The following is a 19,876-nucleotide window of genomic DNA, read 5'->3' on the forward strand; positions in this document are numbered from 1 at the left end:
GTCACTGTGCCACCCTGTCACTCACTGTCCCTGTGCCACCCTGTCACTCACTGTGCCACCCTGTCACTCACTGTCACTATGCCACCCTGTCACTCACTGTCACTGTGCCACCCTGTCACTCACTGTGCCACCCTGTCACTCACTGTCACTGTACCACCCTGTCACTGTCACAGTGCCACCCTGTCACTCACTGTCACTGTGCCACCCTGTCACTCACTGTGCCACCCTGTCACTCACTGTCACTGTGCCACCCTGTCACTGTGCCACCCTGTCACTCACTGTGCCACTCTGTGCTCCTCACTGTGACAGTGTGACCCGCGATGCCACATTATGCTGTCACACTGTGTTTGCCCCTTTGCTATGTCACGTTCCCTCTTTCCCGGTCACAGTCACCCTCCATGTGTCACACTCACTGCTCACCCCTCGCTGTGTCTTTGTTTCAGGGTGACACCCGGGTGTTTCTTTATGAGGTGATCCCCGAGTCCCCCTACTTCCTGGAATGTAACAGCTTCATCTCCAGCGTCCCGCACAAGGTGAGACTCTGCACCACTATACACTGGAGCGGTGTGCTCCAAACCTCCTGTGTGACAGCTTGTGTGCGTCATGGCTACAGTATCGTGTATCTTTAACGATTCCTACATGTGTGCGATATATATGTATATATGTATTTTAAAAGGCGCTCTTAACTGCTAGAGGGTTATTGCAAGGGTTAAACGCACCATAGCGAACACAGCCCACTGAGGCCCAGCTCTCCTTGTTCTCCCGCCACTGTCCCAGGGTTTCCAGTTCCTGTGCAAGTCGGACTGCGCAGTGCGTGACGTGGAAGTGCTGCGCGCTCTGCGTCTCAGCCACAACTCCATCGAACCCGTGGCCTTCCGTCTACCACGCGTCAAGGTGAGTACTGGTGGGCTCTGCTAGCACTGAGGGAGGAGTGCGCTGTGGGAGGTTCACTTGTCCACAGAAGGCGGTGGTGGTCAACATGTCCAGGCTGCGTTTGCGGCCCTGGGGCCCTCAAATGGGCCACGCGTTACCCACATATACTGTATATAGTGCACCAGCAGGTGGCACGTTACCCACATATACTGTATATAGTGCGCCAGCAGGAGGCACGTTACCCACATATACTGTATATAGTGCGCCAGCAGGAGGCACGTTACCCACATATACTGTATATAGTGCACCAGCAGGTGGCAAGTTACCCACATATACTGTATATAGTGCGCCAGCAGGAGGCACGTTACCCACATATACTGTATATAGTGCACCAGCAGGAGGCACGTTACCCACATATACTGTATATAGTGCACCAGCAGGAGGCACGTTACCCACATATACTGTATATAGTGCGCCAGCAGGAGGCACGTTACCCACATATACTGTATATAGTGCGCCAGCAGGAGGCACGTTACCCACATATACTGTATATAGTGCGCCAGCAGGAGGCACGTTACCCACATATACTGTATATAGTGCGCCAGCAGGAGGCACGTTACCCACATATACTGTATATAGCGCACCAGCAGGAGGCACGTTACCCACATATACTGTATATAGCGCACCAGCAGGAGGCACGTTACCCACATATACTGTATATAGCGCACCAGCAGGAGGCACGTTACCCACATATACTGTATATAGCGCACCAGCAGGAGGCACGTTACCCACATATACTGTATATAGCGCGCCAGCAGGAGGCACGTTACCCACATATACTGTATATAGCGCGCCAGCAGGAGGCACGTTACCCACATATACTGTATATAGCGCGCCAGCAGGAGGCACGTTACCCACATATACTGTATATAGCGCACCAGCAGGAGGCACGTTACCCACATATACTGTATATAGCGCACCAGCAGGAGGCACGTTACCCACATATACTGTATATAGCGCACCAGCAGGAGGCACGTTACCCACATATACTGTATATAGTGCACCAGCAGGAGGGATGGTGGAGCTTCTCCCCGCCCGCTCCCGCCAGCTGCTTAATGCTGGCGCGCTGGGGAACACTGCCCCACTCCTCTCCTTACACTGGGAACGAGGGATGAGGAGAGGAGCAGGGCCGCCGGCTGGATGGACGGTTCCATCGGTGGAACTGGATCTGGCCCTGCGCTCTTCCCCGGCCCAACTTCCATCGTCACAGTTTAATGTTGTGTGTGTGGGTAAATGAAACCGTTTAAACGGTGATTGCCGGGGGAGAGCGCGGGGGGGCCTCTGTAAGTGCCATGACGACGCAACATGACACGGGGCGGGCAAGCAGTGGCGTGACGTCGAGGTGACGGGTGATAGCAGGAGGAGATGCCGGCTCAGGAGAAGGTGAGAGGCCCCGCGCACACAAAGGGCACCGGGCTCCGCCATACCCCCAGCCGGGCAGTACCGTATGTAATTAGCCATAGCTTAGGGAGCGAGGAGAAGCTCAGATCCACGCCGACAACTTCTCCGCTCCCTCTGCACTGAGGAGAGAGGGAGGGCAGCCGCCATAATGCTCCGCTCCCTCTGCGCTGGGGAGAGAGGGAGGGCGGCCGCCATAATGCTCCGCTCCCTCTGCACTGGGGAGAGAGGGAGGGCAGCCCCCATAATGCTCCGCTCCCTCTGCACTGGGGAGAGAGGGAGGGCAGCCCCCATAATGCTCCGCTCCCTCTGCACTGGGGAGAGAGGGAGGGCAGCCGCCATAATGCTCCGCTCCCTCTGCGCTGGGGAGAGAGGGAGGGCGGCCGCCATAATGCTCCGCTCCCTCTGCACTGGGGAGAGAGGGAGGGCAGCCCCCATAATGCTCCGCTCCCTCTGCACTGGGGAGAGAGGGAGGGCAGCTGCCATAATGCTCCGCCCCCTCTGCGCTGGGGAGAGAGGGAGGGCGGCCGCCATAATGCTCCGCTCCCTCTGCACTGGGGAGAGAGGGAGGGCAGCCCCCATAATGCTCCGCTCCCTCTGCGCTGGGGAGAGAGGGAGGGCGGCCGCCATAATGCTCCGCTCCCTCTGCACTGGGGAGAGAGGGAGGGCAGCCGCCATAATGCTCCGCTCCCTCTGCGCTGGGGAGAGAGGGAGGGCGGCCGCCATAATGCTCCGCTCCCTCTGCACTGGGGAGAGAGGGAGGGCAGCCCCCATAATGCTCCGCTCCCTCTGCACTGGGGAGAGAGGGAGGGCAGCCCCCATAATGCTCCGCTCCCTCTGCACTGGGGAGAGAGGGAGGGCAGCCGCCATAATGCTCCGCTCCCTCTGCGCTGGGGAGAGAGGGAGGGCGGCCGCCATAATGCTCCGCTCCCTCTGCACTGGGGAGAGAGGGAGGGCAGCCCCCATAATGCTCCGCTCCCTCTGCACTGGGGAGAGAGGGAGGGCAGCTGCCATAATGCTCCGCCCCCTCTGCGCTGGGGAGAGAGGGAGGGCGGCCGCCATAATGCTCCGCTCCCTCTGCACTGGGGAGAGAGGGAGGGCAGCCCCCATAATGCTCCGCTCCCTCTGCACTGGGGAGAGAGGGAGGGCAGCTGCCATAATGCTCCGCCCCCTCTGCGCTGGGGAGAGAGGGAGGGCGGCCGCCATAATGCTCCGCTCCCTCTGCACTGGGGAGAGAGGGAGGGCGGCCACCATAATGCTCCGCTCCCTCTGCTCTGGGGAGCGAGGGAGGGCAGCCCCCATAATGCTCCGCTCCCTCTGCGCTGGGGAGAGAGGGAGGGCAGCCGCCATAATGCTCCGCTCCCTCTGCGCTGGGGAGAGAGGGAGGGCAGCCCCCATAATGCTCCGCTCCCTCTGCACTGGGGAGAGAGGGAGGGCAGCCCCCATAATGCTCCGCTCCCTCTGCGCTGGGGAGAGAGGGAGGGCAGCCCCCATAATGCTCCGCTCCCTCTGCGCTGGGGAGAGAGGGAGGGCAGCCCCCATAATGCTCCGCTCCCTCTGCGCTGGGGAGAGAGGAAGGGAGGGCAGCTGCCATAATGCTCCGCCCCCTCTGCGCTGGGGAGAGAGGGAGGGCGGCCGCCATAATGCTCCGCTCCCTCTGCGCTGGGGAGAGAGGGAGGGCAGCCACATAATGCTCCTCTCCCTCTGCACTGGGGAGAGAGGGAGGGCAGCCGCCATAATGCTCCGCTCCCTGTGCGCTGGGGAGAGAGGGAGGGCAGCCGCCATAATGCTCCGCTCCCTGTGCACTGGGGAGAGAGGGAGGGCAGCCCCATAATGCTCCTCTCCCTCTGCACTGGGGAGAGAGGGAGGGCAGCCCCATAATGCTCCGCTCCCTCTGCACTGGGGAGAGAGGGAGGGCAGCCCCCATAATGCTCTGCTCCTCACACCCGCGGCATCCGAGAAACCTGAATTTTTCTCACATATTGGCCCGTCTGGGCTTGTGAGCCTCTCTCACGTTCACCTGGGATAGCGAGCCACTTGGCAATGATGCTGGGCGCTGTGGCCAGCTCCAGTCCTCAAGGGCCACCGTCCGGTATTAAGGATATCCCTGCTTCAGCACACTGAAGCCGTCTGTGCTGAAGCAGGGATATGCGTAAAAACTGACCTGCTGGTGGCCCTCGAGGACTGGAGTTGGCCACTCCTGATGTAGCGGTTGTGAGGAGCAGTGCATTGTGGGAGCGTGGCTGCTTTTAGCGGAAGGGGTAGAGGAGCAGTGATTTATGGGACAGTAATGGTCTCTGTCCCCCACAGAAAGAGTTCTTCCAGGATGACGTGTTCCCCGCGTCCCGTGTGACCTGGGAGCCGGCCCTGTCTGCGGGGGAATGGCTCAGCGGGGCAGACCGGCAGCAACGGAGCATCAACATGTGCCCCAAAGGCATGATACCAGGTACCCAGCCCCGCAGAGCATCACTTTGCTGGACCCTCCAAACTAAGCTCTGCAGAGCATCGCTCCACTCACCCCTTCCTCCCGCACTGTGCAGTCCATTGCTCCCGATGCCCCCTGCTGGTGATTGTTACACACTGTTTATTCTCAGTCAGCCAGGCTCCTAAGGACGTCCCGGTCAGGAAGATCCCCCCGTCCTCTGTGTTACTGCAAGAGAAAAGCGACGAGCAGAAGAAAGAGGAGGTCAGACCCCGAACATCCGTATACTCTGCACAGCACATGTATACATGGGAACCCAGACATCCGTATACTCTGCATGTATACAGGGGAACCCAGACATCCGTATACTCTGCATGTATACAGGGGAAACATACAGGACCCCTATAAGCTCATATTGAACCCCCAAAGTAACCACAACATATATATATATATATATATATATATGCGTATAAGCGTCAAAGAGGAGTGCTACGGAGCATGGCAATATATATTTAAAACCAGAGACGGAACATGAAACACAGACAGAGCCCAGTGCTACATCCAAATGACACAAATACACAGTTCAGTGCCTAAATAAATAAATATATATATATATAGTATAGATATCTTTTTAATAAAATGGCCTTTTAGTTTAACTCTTTGGCCAATATGAGCTTATAGGGGTCCTGTATGTTTTGTAAAACTTGTTCAGCTGGTCCTAGCTGATTTGGAGGGTGGCTCCTCCTTCCCTATTTTGAAGCTCACCCCCTCCCACTTTTAAATGGTTAAAGCTTACTCCATTCCACCTTCCACACTAATGGGAACTTGCGTGCAGTTTGATTGCGACAAATCTAATACAGAGTGCTTTTCCTGGTATTATACAGGTTAACGTCGCTACAGATATACGTCGCTACACCAGACCAACAAACATAGAAGCATAAACAAACAACCTGGTGCAAGGGGGGGAAAAGAACCACAAGAGAACACACAAATAATCAAGAGATTATAGCAGCCCCCTATAATTGCACTCAAGGAAGATGACACAATAAAGGTGATGTCACTAGAAATATAAGGCAATGTATAGCTAAATCCTGGTATAGGATACTCAAACAAAAAGGGTCACACTACTATATGAAAAATAACAAAATTTTAATAATCTATAATAAAAACCGACGAAACACTATAAAATTGCATAGAAATGCATACATAAAATCCCCAAGTGTTTTGGGTAACGGTACTGGATGAACAGTATATGTTCCAAATAGCTGTCTTGTAATAAACGCTATGTGTTAAGCTGCATACTGGATGCTGCAGGTGAGTACAAAGAAGGTGAGTAATGTGGTGTTCAATTACACCTTAAATGGCCTCTGTGGGTAACCACTAGTTGTGATAATAAGCTAAATGATTAGGATCCTAAAACCAGTTCAATAGGGTCACAGTAAGTAGATGGTTCCAATTTAGGTAACCCATATGTGTGATATTTGGCTAAATATAGGCTAAATATAGGACCAACTCAATAGGGTCACAGTGGACAAATAATCACAGCAGAGCCCTCGGCTCAAACCACAGAACCCCGAGTTAGTGGAGTCCCTGCTGCAAGATACAACAGTCACACAAACGGAAACGGTGAAGGGAGCCAGCGGTGTATAAGTGTATAAATGCACCCAGCAGAGTCTGTGTAAGTGAACTCTATGCGTAGGGATACCCGCATAAAACTGGTGTAAATCGGTTAAGACCCACTACTGGAGACTAAGGATGAATCCCTGAGGAGTAATCATTCAGAGTGGGTCCCAACAGGGCACAATACAACCTGATCGCGTTGAATCTCCTGCAGCCTGCTGCCTAGAAGTTCCGTGTACCATAGGGAGCTGCCGTTACTCCAGACCACACATCGCGCATGCGTCAGCGTAATGACGTCATGACGTTTCCCCGACGTACGTTTCGCGCGTCATCACGCGCTTTCTCAAGGGGTAGGAGTAGGTAGCGTGTGTAATCGGGTAGTGAGACCCTTTATACCCTCCTGGGAGGGGAGTGGTAGAAGACGTATGCCTCATTGATGAATTCGATCTCTTTCAGTGGTGTTCATGGACGACTATTCTCGGTACACTGACCACATCGAGATGTGGTCACGGTATATTGATGATGTGCTCCTCCTATGGAGCGGGACAAAAGAACTCCTGATCGAATTCATCAACATACTGAATGATAACACACATAATCTCAGACTAACCTTTGAAATTCAAACTAAGAGTATCAACTTCCTTGATATTACCATCAACAAACAACCTGATGGTAAGTTGGAGACGACCATTTACCGCAAACCTACTGCGACAAATAGTCTCCTGGCAGCAGACAGCCATCACCCTAGACATTTAATCTCAAACATTCCAACTGGCCAGTTCTTACGCCTGAAACGTAATTATACGACGACTATAGAGTTCAAAACCCAAGCCAAAGATCTGACTAGACGATTTCTAGATAGAGGATATTCTAAAACATCAGTTAAAAAAGCCTACTATAGGTCACTTCATACACCAAGACCGAGCCTTCTCATTGATCGTCCTCATGCCATTAATAATGATAGACAGACAATTCGTTTTGTCGGCACTTACTGCTCTCAGTGGTCAACCATACGCAGTATTCTGAACAGACACTGGCATATATTGCTTCAAGATGAAGATCTAGCAAAGATCCTAGAAGCCAAACACAATATGGTCAGTCGCCGTGCGGCTAACCTACGTGACCGCCTAGTTAAAAGCCATTTCCAAGCTAAATCATCTCGCACCTGGCTGGACCATAAACCCAATGGGACATACACATGCGGACGGTGCAAGGCGTGTCCTTCGGTCAAAGTCACCAAGGTCTTCACCGATTCCGCAGGCACACATGTTTACACCACTAAGGACTTTATTAACTGTCTAACCACAGGTGTGGTGTATCTCATTCAATGTACATGTGGCCAACAGTACGTTGGTGAAACCCATAGGGCATTTAAGGTTCGGATTTTGGAGCACCTTGGGTCGGTGCGTAACAAATTAGACACACCAGTGGCGAGGCATGTCAATGATGCACATCAAGGGGACTGGACTCCTCCTGCCTTAAATTCATCGGCATATCACATATACCCTGGGGCCCACGCAAGGGCAACTGGAATATCAAGCTACGCCAACACGAATGCCGTTGGATTCATTGTCTTAACACACTGGCACCCCATGGCCTTAATGAAGGTTTCATTTTTTCCTCATTTCTACCAGAGGGTTAGAGGGATCCCGGTATATAGATATTTAATTTTTAGCGTAGAAGGAGTCGTTTTGACTTTTTAGGCGGCTCCGCCTAGTGTAGCACATTCCTACACCTCTCATCATTTTTTCATTTTGTCATTCATTATTCATTATGATTTACCACTCATTTCTTTATACATAGTGTTCATTTTTTATTCATTTATTACAATGGTTTTGGTAACCCTCAATCGGGGTTTCAATCACATTCCTCGTGTGCATCGTTAACATGCCGTAATAGCCATCAACATCAACTGTTAGTTTTGCTTGCAAGGATCCGATTTTTATATATATACAACATCATTCTTGCACATTCCATCCCAGTGTACTGTTATTATGGCCATTCCCACTGTGACTTTCCTCATTATTTCACATTTACCTTCCTTCCCTTTCCTTCCTTTGCCCCTTCCTTCCCCCCCCCCTCCCCCGTTCCTTGATTCTTTTGTGTTTATGTGATGACCACATAAGTGTCTGCTATGCCTCTTTAATCAATGAGGCATACGTCTTCTACCACTCCCCTCCCAGGAGGGTATAAAGGGTCTCACTACCCGATTACACACGCTACCTACTCCACCCCCTTGAGAAAGCGCGTGATGACGCGCGAAACGTACGTCGGGGAAACGTCATGACGTCATTACGCTGACGCATGCGCGATGTGTGGTCTGGAGTAACGGCAGCTCCCTATGGTACACGGAGCTTCTAGGCAGCAGGCTGCAGGAGATTCAACGCGATCAGGTTGTATTGTGCCCTGTTGGGACCCACTCTGAATGATTACTCCTCAGGGATTCATCCTTAGTCTCCAGTAGTGGGTCTTAACCGATTTACACCAGTTGTATGCGGGTATCCCTACGCATAGAGTTCACTTACACAGACTCTGCTGGGTGCATTTATACACTTATACACCGCTGGCTCCCTTCACCGTTTCCGTTTGTGTGACTGTTGTATCTTGCAGCAGGGACTCCACTAACTCGGGGTTCTGTGGTTTGAGCCGAGGGCTCTGCTGTGATTATTTGTCCACTGTGACCCTATTGAGTTGGTCCTATATTTAGCCTATATTTAGCCAAATATCACACATATGGGTTACCTAAATTTGAACCATCTACTTACTGTGACCCTATTGAACTGGTTTTAGGATCCTAATCATTGAGCTTATTATCACAACTAGTGGTTACCCACAGAGGCCATTTAAGGTGTAATTGAACACCACATTACCCACCTTCTTTGTACTCACCTGCAGCATCCAGTATGCAGCTTAACACATAGCGTTTATTACAAGACATCTATTTGGAAAATATACTGTTCATCCAGTACCGTTACCCAAAACACTTGGGGATTTTATGTATGCATTTCTATGCATTTTTATAGTGTTTCGTCGGTTTTTATTATAGATTATTAAAATTTTGTTATTTTTCATATAGTAGTGTGACCCTTTTTGTTTGAGTATCCTATACCAGGATTTGGCTATACATTGCCTTATATTTCTAGTGACATCACCTTTATTGTGTCATCTTCCTTGAGTGCAATTATAGGGGGCTGCTATAATCTCTTGATTATTTGTGTGTTCTCTTGTGGTTCTTTTTCCCCCCTTGCACCAGGTTGTTTGTTTATGCTTCTATGTTTGTTGGTCTGGTGTAGCGCCGTATATCTGTGTGTTTATACTATTATACAGGTTAATAAGAGCTTCAAATCAGACTAAGGCCTCGGCCATGTTTATTTATTTATTTAGGCACTGTACTGTGTATTTGTGTCATTTGGATGTAGCACTGGGCTCTGTCTGTGTTTCATGTCCTGTCTCTGGTTTTAAATGTATACAGGGTAACCCAGACATCTGTATACTCTGCACAGCACATGTATACAGGGGGACCCAGACATCCGTATACTCTGCACAGCACATGTATACAGGGGAACCCAGACATCCGTATACTCTGCACAGCACATGTATACAGGGGGACCCAGACATCCGTATACTTTGCACAGCACATGTATACAGGGGAACCCAGACATCCGTATACTCTGCACAGCACATGTATACAGGGGGACCCAGACATCCGTATACTCTGCACAGCACATGTATACAGGGGGACCCAGGCATCCGTATACTCTGCACAGCACATGTATACAGGGGAACCCAGACATCCGTATACTCTGCATGTATACAGGGGAACCCAGACATCCGTATACTCTGCAAATCGCATGTATACAGGGGGACCCAGACATCCGTATACTCTGCACAGCACATGTATACAGGGGGACCCAGACATCCGTATACTCTGCACAGCACATGTATACAGGGGAACCCAGACATCCGTATACTCTGCATGTATACAGGGGAACCCAGACATCCGTATACTCTGCACATCGCATGTATACAGGGGAACCCAGACATCCGTATACTCTGCACAGCACATGTATACAGGGGAACCCAGACATCCGTATACTCTGCACAGCACATGTATACAGGGGGACCCAGACATCCGTATACTCTGCACAGCACATGTATACAGGGGGACCCAGACATCCGTATACTCTGCACAGCACATGTATACAGGGGAACCCAGACATCCGTATACTCTGCATGTATAAAGGGGAACCCAGACATCCGTATACTCTGCACAGCACATGTATACAGGGGGACTCAGATATCCGTATACTCTGCACAGCACATGTATACAGGGGAACCCAGACATCCGTATACTCTGCACAGCACATGTATACAGGGGAACCCAGACATCCGTATACTCTGCACAGCACATGTATACAGGGGAACCCAGACATCCGTATACTCTGCACATCGCATGTATACAGGGGGACCCAGACATCCGTATACTCTGCACAGCACATGTATACAGGGGGACCCAGACATCCGTATACTCTGTATGTATACGGGGGGACCCAGACATCCGTATACTCTGCACAGCACATGTATACAGGGGAACCCAGACATCCGTATACTCTGCATGTACACAGGGGGACCCAGACATCCGTATACTCTGCATGTATACAGGGGAACCCAGACATCCGTATACTCTGCACAGCACATGTATACAGGGGGACCCAGACATCTGTATACTCTGCACAGCACATGTATACAGGGGGACCCAGACATCCGTATACTCTGCACAGCACATGTATACAGGGGAACCCAGACATCCGTATACTCTGCACAGCACATGTATACAGGGGAACCCAGACATCCGTATACTCTGCACAGCACATGTATACAGGGGGACCCAGACATCCGTATACTCTGCACAGCACATGTATACAGGGGAACCCAGACATCCGTATACTCTGCATGTATACAGGGGAACCCAGACATCCGTATACTCTGCACAGCACATGTATACAGGGGAACCCAGACATCCGTATACTCTGCATGTATACAGGGGAACCCAGACATCCGTATACTCTGCACATCGCATATATACAGGGGGACCCAGACATCCGTATACTCTGCACAGCACATGTATACAGGGGAACCCAGACATCCGTATACTCTGCACAGCACATGTATACAGGGGGACCCAGACATCCGTATACTCTGCATGTATACAGGGGAACCCAGACATCCGTATACTCTGCACAGCACATGTATACAGGGGACCCAGACATCCGTATACTCTGCATGTACACAGGGGAACCCAGACATCCGTATACTCTGCACAGCACATGTATACAGGGGGACTCAGATATCCGTATACTCTGCACAGCACATGTATACAGGGGAACCCAGACATCCGTATACTCTGTATGTATACAGGGGAACCCAGACATCCGTATACTCTGCACAGCACATGTATACAGGGGGACCCAGACATCCGTATACTCTGCATGTATACAGGGGAACCCAGACATCCGTATACTCTGCACAGCACATGTATACAGGGGGACCCAGACATCCATATACTCTCCATGTATACAGGGGAACCCAGCGCGCAGTACTGTATTTATCAGCGCAGGAGAGGAGCCGGCAGTACTGTATTTATCAGCGCAGGAGAGGAGCGGGCAGTACTGTATTTATCAGCGCAGGAGAGGAGCGGGCAGTACTGTATGTATCAGCGCAGGAGAGGAGCGGGCAGTACTGTATTTATCAGCACAGGAGAGGAGCGGGCAGTACTGTATTTATCAGCGCAGGAGAGGAGCGGGCAGTACTGTATTTATCAGCGCAGGAGAGGAGAGGGCAGTACTGTATTTATCAGCACAGGAGAGGAGCGGGCAGTACTGTATTTATCAGCGCAGGAGAGGAGCGGGCAGTACTGTATTTATCAGCACAGGAGAGGAGCGGGCAGTACTGTATTTATCAGGGAAGGAGAGGAGCGGGCAGTACTGTATGTATCAGGGAAGGAGAGGAGCGGGCAGTACTGTATTTATCAGCACAGGAGAGGAGCGGCAGTACTGTATTTATCAGAGCAGGAGAGGAGCGGGCAGTACTGTATTTATCAGCACAGGAGAGGAGCGGCAGTACTGTATTTATCAGAGCAGGAGAGGAGCGGGCAGTACTGTATGTATCAGGGAAGGAGAGGAGTGGGCAGTACTGTATTTATCAGGGAAGGAGAGGAGCGGGCAGTACTGTATTTATCAGCGCAGGACAGGAGCGGGCAGTACTGTATTTATCAGCGCAGGAGAGGAGCGGGCAGTACTGTATTTATCAGCACGGGAGGAGCGGGCAGTACTGTATTTATCAGCGCAGGAGAGGAGCGGGCAGTACTGTATTTATCAGCGCAGGAGAGGAGCGGGCAGTACTGTATTTATCAGCGCAGGAGAGGAGCGGGCAGTACTGTATTTATCAGCGCAGGAGAGGAGCGGGCAGTACTGTATTTATCAGAGCAGGAGAGGAGCGGGCAGTACTGTATTTATCAGCGCAGGAGAGGAGCGGGCAGTACTGTATTTATCAGAGCAGGAGAGGAGCGGGCAGTACTGTATTTATCAGCACAGGAGAGGAGCGGGCAGTACTGTATTTATCAGCGCAGGAGAGGAGCGGGCAGTACTGTATTTATCAGAGCAGGAGAGGAGCGGGCAGTACTGTATTTATCAGCGCAGGAGAGGAGCGGGCAGTACTGTATTTATCAGAGCAGGAGAGGAGCGGGCAGTACTGTATTTATCAGCGCAGGAGAGGAGCGGGCAGTACTGTATTTATCAGCACAGGAGAGGAGCGGGCAGTACTGTATTTATCAGAGCAGGAGAGGAGCGGGCAGTACTGTATTTATCAGCGCAGGAGAGGAGCGGGCAGTACTGTATTTATCAGAGCAGGAGAGGAGCGGGCAGTACTGTATTTATCAGCGCAGGAGAGGAGCGGGCAGTACTGTATTTATCAGAGCAGGAGAGGAGCGGGCAGTACTGTATTTATCAGCGCAGGAGAGGAGCGGGCAGTACTGTATTTATCAGAGCAGGAGAGGAGCGGGCAGTACTGTATTTATCAGCGCAGGAGAGGAGCGGGCAGTACTGTATTTATCAGCGCAGGAGAGGAGCGGGCAGTACTGTATTTATCAGAGCAGGAGAGGAGCGGGCAGTACTGTATTTATCAGCACAGGAGAGGAGCGGGCAGTACTGTATTTATCAGCACAGGAGAGGAGCGGGCAGTACTGTATTTATCAGCACAGGAGAGGAGCGGGCAGTACTGTATTTATCAGCGCAGGAGAGGAGCGGGCAGTACTGTATTTATCAGCGCAGGAGAGGAGCGGGCAGTACTGTATTTATCAGCACAGGAGAGGAGCGGGCAGTACTGTATTTATCAGCGCAGGAGAGGAGCGGGCAGTACTGTATTTATCAGCACAGGAGAGGAGCGGGCAGTACTGTATTTATCAGCACAGGAGAGGAGCGGGCAGTACTGTATTTATCAGCGCAGGAGAGGAGCGGGCAGTACTGTATTTATCAGCGCAGGAGAGGAGCGGGCAGTACTGTATGTATCAGCGCAGGAGAGGAGCGGGCAGTACTGTATTTATCAGCACAGGAGAGGAGCGGGCAGTACTGTATTTATCAGCGCAGGAGAGGAGCGGGCAGTACTGTATTTATCAGCACAGGAGAGGAGCGGGCAGTACTGTATTTATCAGCGCAGGAGAGGAGCGGGCAGTACTGTATTTATCAGCGCAGGAGAGGAGCGGGCAGTACTGTATTTATCAGGGAAGGAGAGGAGCGGGCAGTACTGTATTTATCAGGGAAGGAGAGGAGCGGGCAGTACTGTATTTATCAGCGCAGGAGAGGAGCGGGCAGTACTGTATTTATCAGCACGGGAGGAGCGGGCAGTACTGTATTTATCAGCGCAGGAGAGGAGCGGGCAGTACTGTATTTATCAGCACAGGAGAGGAGCGAGCAGTACTGTATTTATCAGGGAAGGAGAGGAGCGGGCAGTACTGTATTTATCAGCGCAGGAGAGGAGCGGGCAGTACTGTATTTATCAGAGCAGGAGAGGAGCGGGCAGTACTGTATTTATCAGCGCAGGAGAGGAGCGGGCAGTACTGTATGTATCAGAGCAGGAGAGGAGCGGGCAGTACTGTATTTATCAGCGCAGGAGAGGAGCGGGCAGTACTGTATTTATCAGCGCAGGAGAAGAGCGGGCAGTACTGTATTTATCAGCGCAGGAGAGGAGCGGGCAGTACTGTATTTATCAGCGCAGGAGAGGAGCGGGCAGTACTGTATTTATCATGGCGCTGTCACGCAGATCAGGGAGATGGGGGAAGCTCTGATCCACACTAACATCTCTGCTCCCTCTGCACTGGGATGGCCAGTGGTTGGGGGGGCCGCAGGTGAAGCCCCTGGGCTGCCTGTGTCCCACAAATTGCCTAATGTTCAGAAAATTGCTCAATTAGTGAAATACAAATTTACTAAGGTTGTGAGCCGTCCCTGTGAGTGTCTGTGCGGCTTTAACATCGCCAAAACATCTCCCCCTTCCTCCAGCTGCTGAACGCTATGGTGGCGAAACTGGGGAACCGCGATGACCCCCTGCCCCAGGAAGCCTTCGAAGGGGTGGATGAGGATGAGTGGGTAAGTGAATCTAGTATACACGTCCTCCCATAAAGAGAAAACCAAATCTAAATATACACACACACATTATATATATATATATTTATATATAACAAGGAAGACACCGCGCTCCGGAGGGGAGTTGTAGATAAATGTATTAAAAACACACAACAAGTAGAAGTAACTTTCAGCAGAGTAAATAAAAGTAGGAACAACTGTATGCACATGTGCGGGCGTCGCTGAAATCCCCGACGTCAGCGTGGAGACAAGGAGAACAACGGATCTCGAAGACAGCCGAGACGCGGCGGGAGATTCTGTTCATATATCTGTTATCGGGATGCGTCCCAACATGCCTAAACCTCCTGACAAATTGTGAGTGGCTTCGTAATCTTTACGGAGTAAAAACTCACAGCAATATATCCCTATATTTTTTCTCTGATCTTGATTTGCAGACTATGTCATCATCGAAAAAGAAGAAACAATGGCGGCGAGTTATTCCTCGATCTCATGCTATCGCCCACATTTCTGTTTAGCACATGCTTTATATCTAATATACCATTTTAATGGGTTCACCAAGTATTCCCTAGATAGGGCTTTTCCTATATTCTGGTTGCGCTCAGGTCTTTTTCTGGGTAATATTTATCCCGTTTAAGGATTCAGTATGGGACCTCAGACCAGGAGGTGCCCCACAATATAAGGCACATTTCTGTTTTATTTTTTATTAATGTGGTTTTGATGCGTGCGATTTGAACTTTTTCTCTTCACTAATATCTATATATATATCCAAATCTTTATATACTAGCTTCATGACTAAAACGGAAATTGCCGTGTTAGTCCAGCTCTGATAGTGCAGAATAAATGAGTTCTTCAGTATTAGGTGAGACCTTTTTTAGTTGGACTAACAATTGATGTCATAGGACAAGAGAGTTCTCCTCTCTTCCTCAGGTCGGCAGAACTGATTAAAGCTGCAATTCAGGCTCCTGTTTTTTTATTTATTTTTTAGTTTTTTTTTACTTCAATAGTTTCATGTGGGCTAATCTCTACTTACCTAAAGAACTGCATAGCTGGCGGTCAATTCGTTCTCCGTCTATTGATCGGCAAAGTTTGGCGACATCTTTAAATATGGGGAATGTAAAACGTTGCTATAGGAACAAGCATGCTTGTTAAAATAGAATACAAGAAAATTGGTCTTTCAAAGTTGTTTTTTTTAAAACAGAAAATGCTAAAAGTATTTTTTCTTACTACAGAACTGATTTATTTAAATAAAAAAAAACACACATGCAGGATATTGACTGAACTGCAGCTTTAACACAGGAATCTAATATGGCTAAAACAGAGATTAGGAAAGGAGAAGAGAAAAAACCCCCAGAGATTTAGATAAGGTGGGGTGACGGGGATGTTTGAAGAAATTGGAAGGGTAATAAAACGGTGACAAGTAACAGCATGGAGGGGAAGGGGATGCTGTGGGGAGAAAGTTGTGAATAAGAACATTGGCAGAGAGGCAGGCAGGATAATTACAAACAATTGTGATAGTGTGTGAGAAACCCCATATCCGCATTAAGTCCTCTTGTTTTGGTGTCAAAGAGTCTTATCATTCTGAGCTCAAATGTTTCCCGTTCTTGGGGGCGTTTAAATATTCCATTGAGGATTATGATTTTTAAATAATTTATGGAATGATCTGGCTGTGAGAAATGATGTCCCACAGGTGAGCAGTATCTTCCTTCTTCGTGGGGAGTATGGAGTGTCTGTGCATATTCATTCTGCCTTGAAGTTTTTGGCTGGTTTCCCCAATGTAGCAGCCTTGGACACATTTGTTGCATTGAATCATATAAACCACATTCCTGGATGTGCAGCAGTATGATCCTTTAACATTGAGTGTTCCATGGTTGTGACACTCAATACAACACCACAAAGAAGGAAGATACTGCTCTCCAGTGGGACATCATTTCTCACAACCAGATTATTATCCTGCCTGCCTCTCTGCCAATGTTCATATCCACAACTTTCCCCCCACAGCATCCCCTTCCCCCTCCATGCTGTTACTGGTCACCGTTTTATTACCCTTCCAATTTCTTCAAACATTCCCTTCTCACCCCACATTATCTACATCTGGTTTTTTTTTGTTTGTTTTTTCTACTTTCCTAACTTCTGTTTTAGCCATAGTAGATAACTTTGTAAAACAGTATTGCAAACCTGAGGAAGAGAGGAGAACTCTCGAAAGCGTGTCCTATGACATACCTTTTTATTTGGACTAACAATTTAGCACCTAATACTGAAGAACTCATTTATTGTGCAGTATCGCAACTGGACTAACACGGCTATTTCTGTTTTATATATAATATCTACATACACTGATATCTATATATACACCCATGTCTTTATATACCAACATCTATATACACTGATATCTATATATACCCATGTCTTTGTATACTAACATTTTTATATACTGATATCTAAATATACCCATGTCCTTTATATAAACTGATATCTATATATACCCGTCTTTATATACCAACATCTATATACACTGGTATCTATATATACCTATGTCTTTGTATACTGTACTAACATCTATATACAAGCATGCCTTTATATACCCAGATATCTCTGCACGCTTGAACATGTGCATATACATAGGTATATATCTGCACGCATACACTGTGCTCTTCTTAACAAGCTTCTGTTGCTTCTCTTGCAGGATTAGCAGTGACGACCTCTGCTCCCCACTCCCCCCTTTCCATCCCCTCTCCCATGTAACTGGAAATCCCTTGGAAGCCAGCTGAGATCCTCTAACACATTCCAGCCCCAGGGACAAAGAAACTCAGGCAAACATGTTTACACTCCCAGCATTCCTGCCCATTCACAAACTGGAGCCCCAGAGCCTCCTCCTACTCCTGCCAGGGACTTCACAGCCTGCATACAAAAGTGTGTGTGTGTGTGTGTGTGTTATCTTGCTTCTGACATCATGAGACAGCTCCTGCTGTGTGTCATAAGAATGCGTTGCTCTGTTTGCAAGATGTCATGAGCAGTGGGTAGGCCATCTGCAGGATGATGTCATGAGCAGGGTTGTCAGAGCCTTGGCTCTGTTGATCAGGGATGATGTCATGAGAATGCTTGTCAAAGCTTATCTGTGCTGGATGTGCCTGGTGAGATTACGACATCAGCAGTGGAAAAGCCACTTGCTGGATGATGCCATGGCAAGAACATTACAAGCCCTTCACTCTTGGGAGAGGCATTTTGTTGATGACATAATAAGCAGAGTGCAATTCCACTGCTGCATGATGTCATAAGCAGAGCAGAAGCGCAAGCCTCTATTCTGTCACAATGTGTTTCTGTCACCCACTAGCAGCAAAGGGGTGTAACTCACATTGTGATTGAAGGGAAATTAAGCACAATCGGGTGTTCGAGAGTAGCCAGTAACCCCCCTCTTGAACCTTTTCGCCTGCCATGGAAAAGCCATACTTTTTACTTACAAAGGGACCACTTATGGTATTGCCAAATCTGCCCCGCAGAGCAGGGCCCGCCTTACAACTTCCAATAAAACGTCATCAACGTACCTGTGTCTGTTACTGATCTTTGTGTATGTGTTTGTGTTATTAGCAGTGTGTGACGGCAAGAGGTCTGAAGGTAATAAGAAAGCGTTATCACCATGTCTCGCCAATACTTGGAGTATTGATGGAAATAAAAGAGACAGATTTTCATTGAGTGAGACTCGCAGCTAATGAACGAGACTGATTCCTAACGAGTTTTACTTTCTTCCAATGAGCGACACAGCCTTTTAATGAGTCCGTTCCAATTACACACTATAAATGTCTATACATGAGCCAGTCGGTGTACATATATCTAAATTATCACACACCAGAGGGACCTCACTGTATTATACTCCTTGATATTCAGAGATATTTCAAGTTTAGAGTCGACCTTTGTTTTTAAATTCGACATACGTGTGATACGCGTATTTAAAAATATATATATAGTTTTGCATATTATCAACAAATATTATGCAGTGAATTATATGCTACATTTGTCCCATGGACACAAATGCTGCACCCAAGATGTGGCGACGAGGTTGAATTCTTGACGTATTCAGAGATGATTTGTCTAACTTTCCACCTGGAACTATTCCTCCTCCTTTTTGAAGTCGGTGCCAGGAAGTCCTGTCTTGCGATATACTTGGCGTTAATTGCACCCAGACCCCGATATAGGGCTTTTGTAGGGTCTGGGTGGGAGTAACATCACTGTTAAGTTTGATTTATGCAACACAGCGGTATTTCCCTCTTTTCTCAACTTGAGCTAAAGCCCTATTTCAGATCTGGATCGGAGTAAGGTCAAGACATCCTTAGCACCACGTTGTTGGGATATAAAGCAAAGTTCTGCGACAATACGGTGGCATTACCCCTATGCTAATGATGTGTAGTACGGAAATGATTGCTTTGAGGATACGCGGTAACCTCAGGGAAAATAATATATAATACAAATCTTTTCTTCTTTGAAAGCGCTGACAGTGCACACAGCGTGGTATGTAGTTTTGCTGGCACAATGAGCCCCTGCCCCACAGAGCTCACAATCTAAGTCTATTACCCGAGGCTCAGGGAGATAAAGTGATTTACCCAAGGTCACAAGCAGCTTGACGCTGGGATTCAGATTGGGTTCATCCACTTCCAAAGCACTTTAATATAGAGTTCATACCTGTATACACAGTGATATACTTAGGTACCTATATTCACACAGATGTACATACACTGATAAATAGGTACATATACTGTACACAGACATCTACATGTATGCATAGGGCGGTTTGTTGAGACTGGCTGGGGGACTCGCACGTATACATACACAGCTATGTACATATACACAGATATGTATTTGTACAGCGCCGTCC

At 49.0% G+C, this 19,876-nt stretch overlaps 1 protein-coding gene across 1 annotated transcript in view; it reads left to right on the top strand.

Annotated features, from left to right (window-relative positions):
• CORO7 (coronin 7) overlaps positions 1-18,550 on the top strand; it is a 201,408-nt gene extending 182,858 nt beyond the window's left edge. The window contains exons 25-30 of the mRNA XM_075566337.1: positions 444-533; positions 778-894; positions 4,642-4,777; positions 4,926-5,017; positions 14,926-15,012; positions 17,693-18,550. Of these exons, the coding sequence (XP_075422452.1) occupies positions 444-533; positions 778-894; positions 4,642-4,777; positions 4,926-5,017; positions 14,926-15,012; positions 17,693-17,698 (528 nt within the window). The 3' untranslated portion in view covers positions 17,699-18,550. The remainder of the gene's footprint in view (positions 1-443; positions 534-777; positions 895-4,641; positions 4,778-4,925; positions 5,018-14,925; positions 15,013-17,692) is intronic.
• The last annotated feature ends 1,326 nt before the right edge of the window (positions 18,551-19,876 follow it).

The sequence above is a fragment of the Ascaphus truei genome, chromosome 11 (genome assembly GCF_040206685.1).
Source record: "Ascaphus truei isolate aAscTru1 chromosome 11, aAscTru1.hap1, whole genome shotgun sequence".
NCBI lineage: Eukaryota > Metazoa > Chordata > Amphibia > Anura > Ascaphidae > Ascaphus > Ascaphus truei.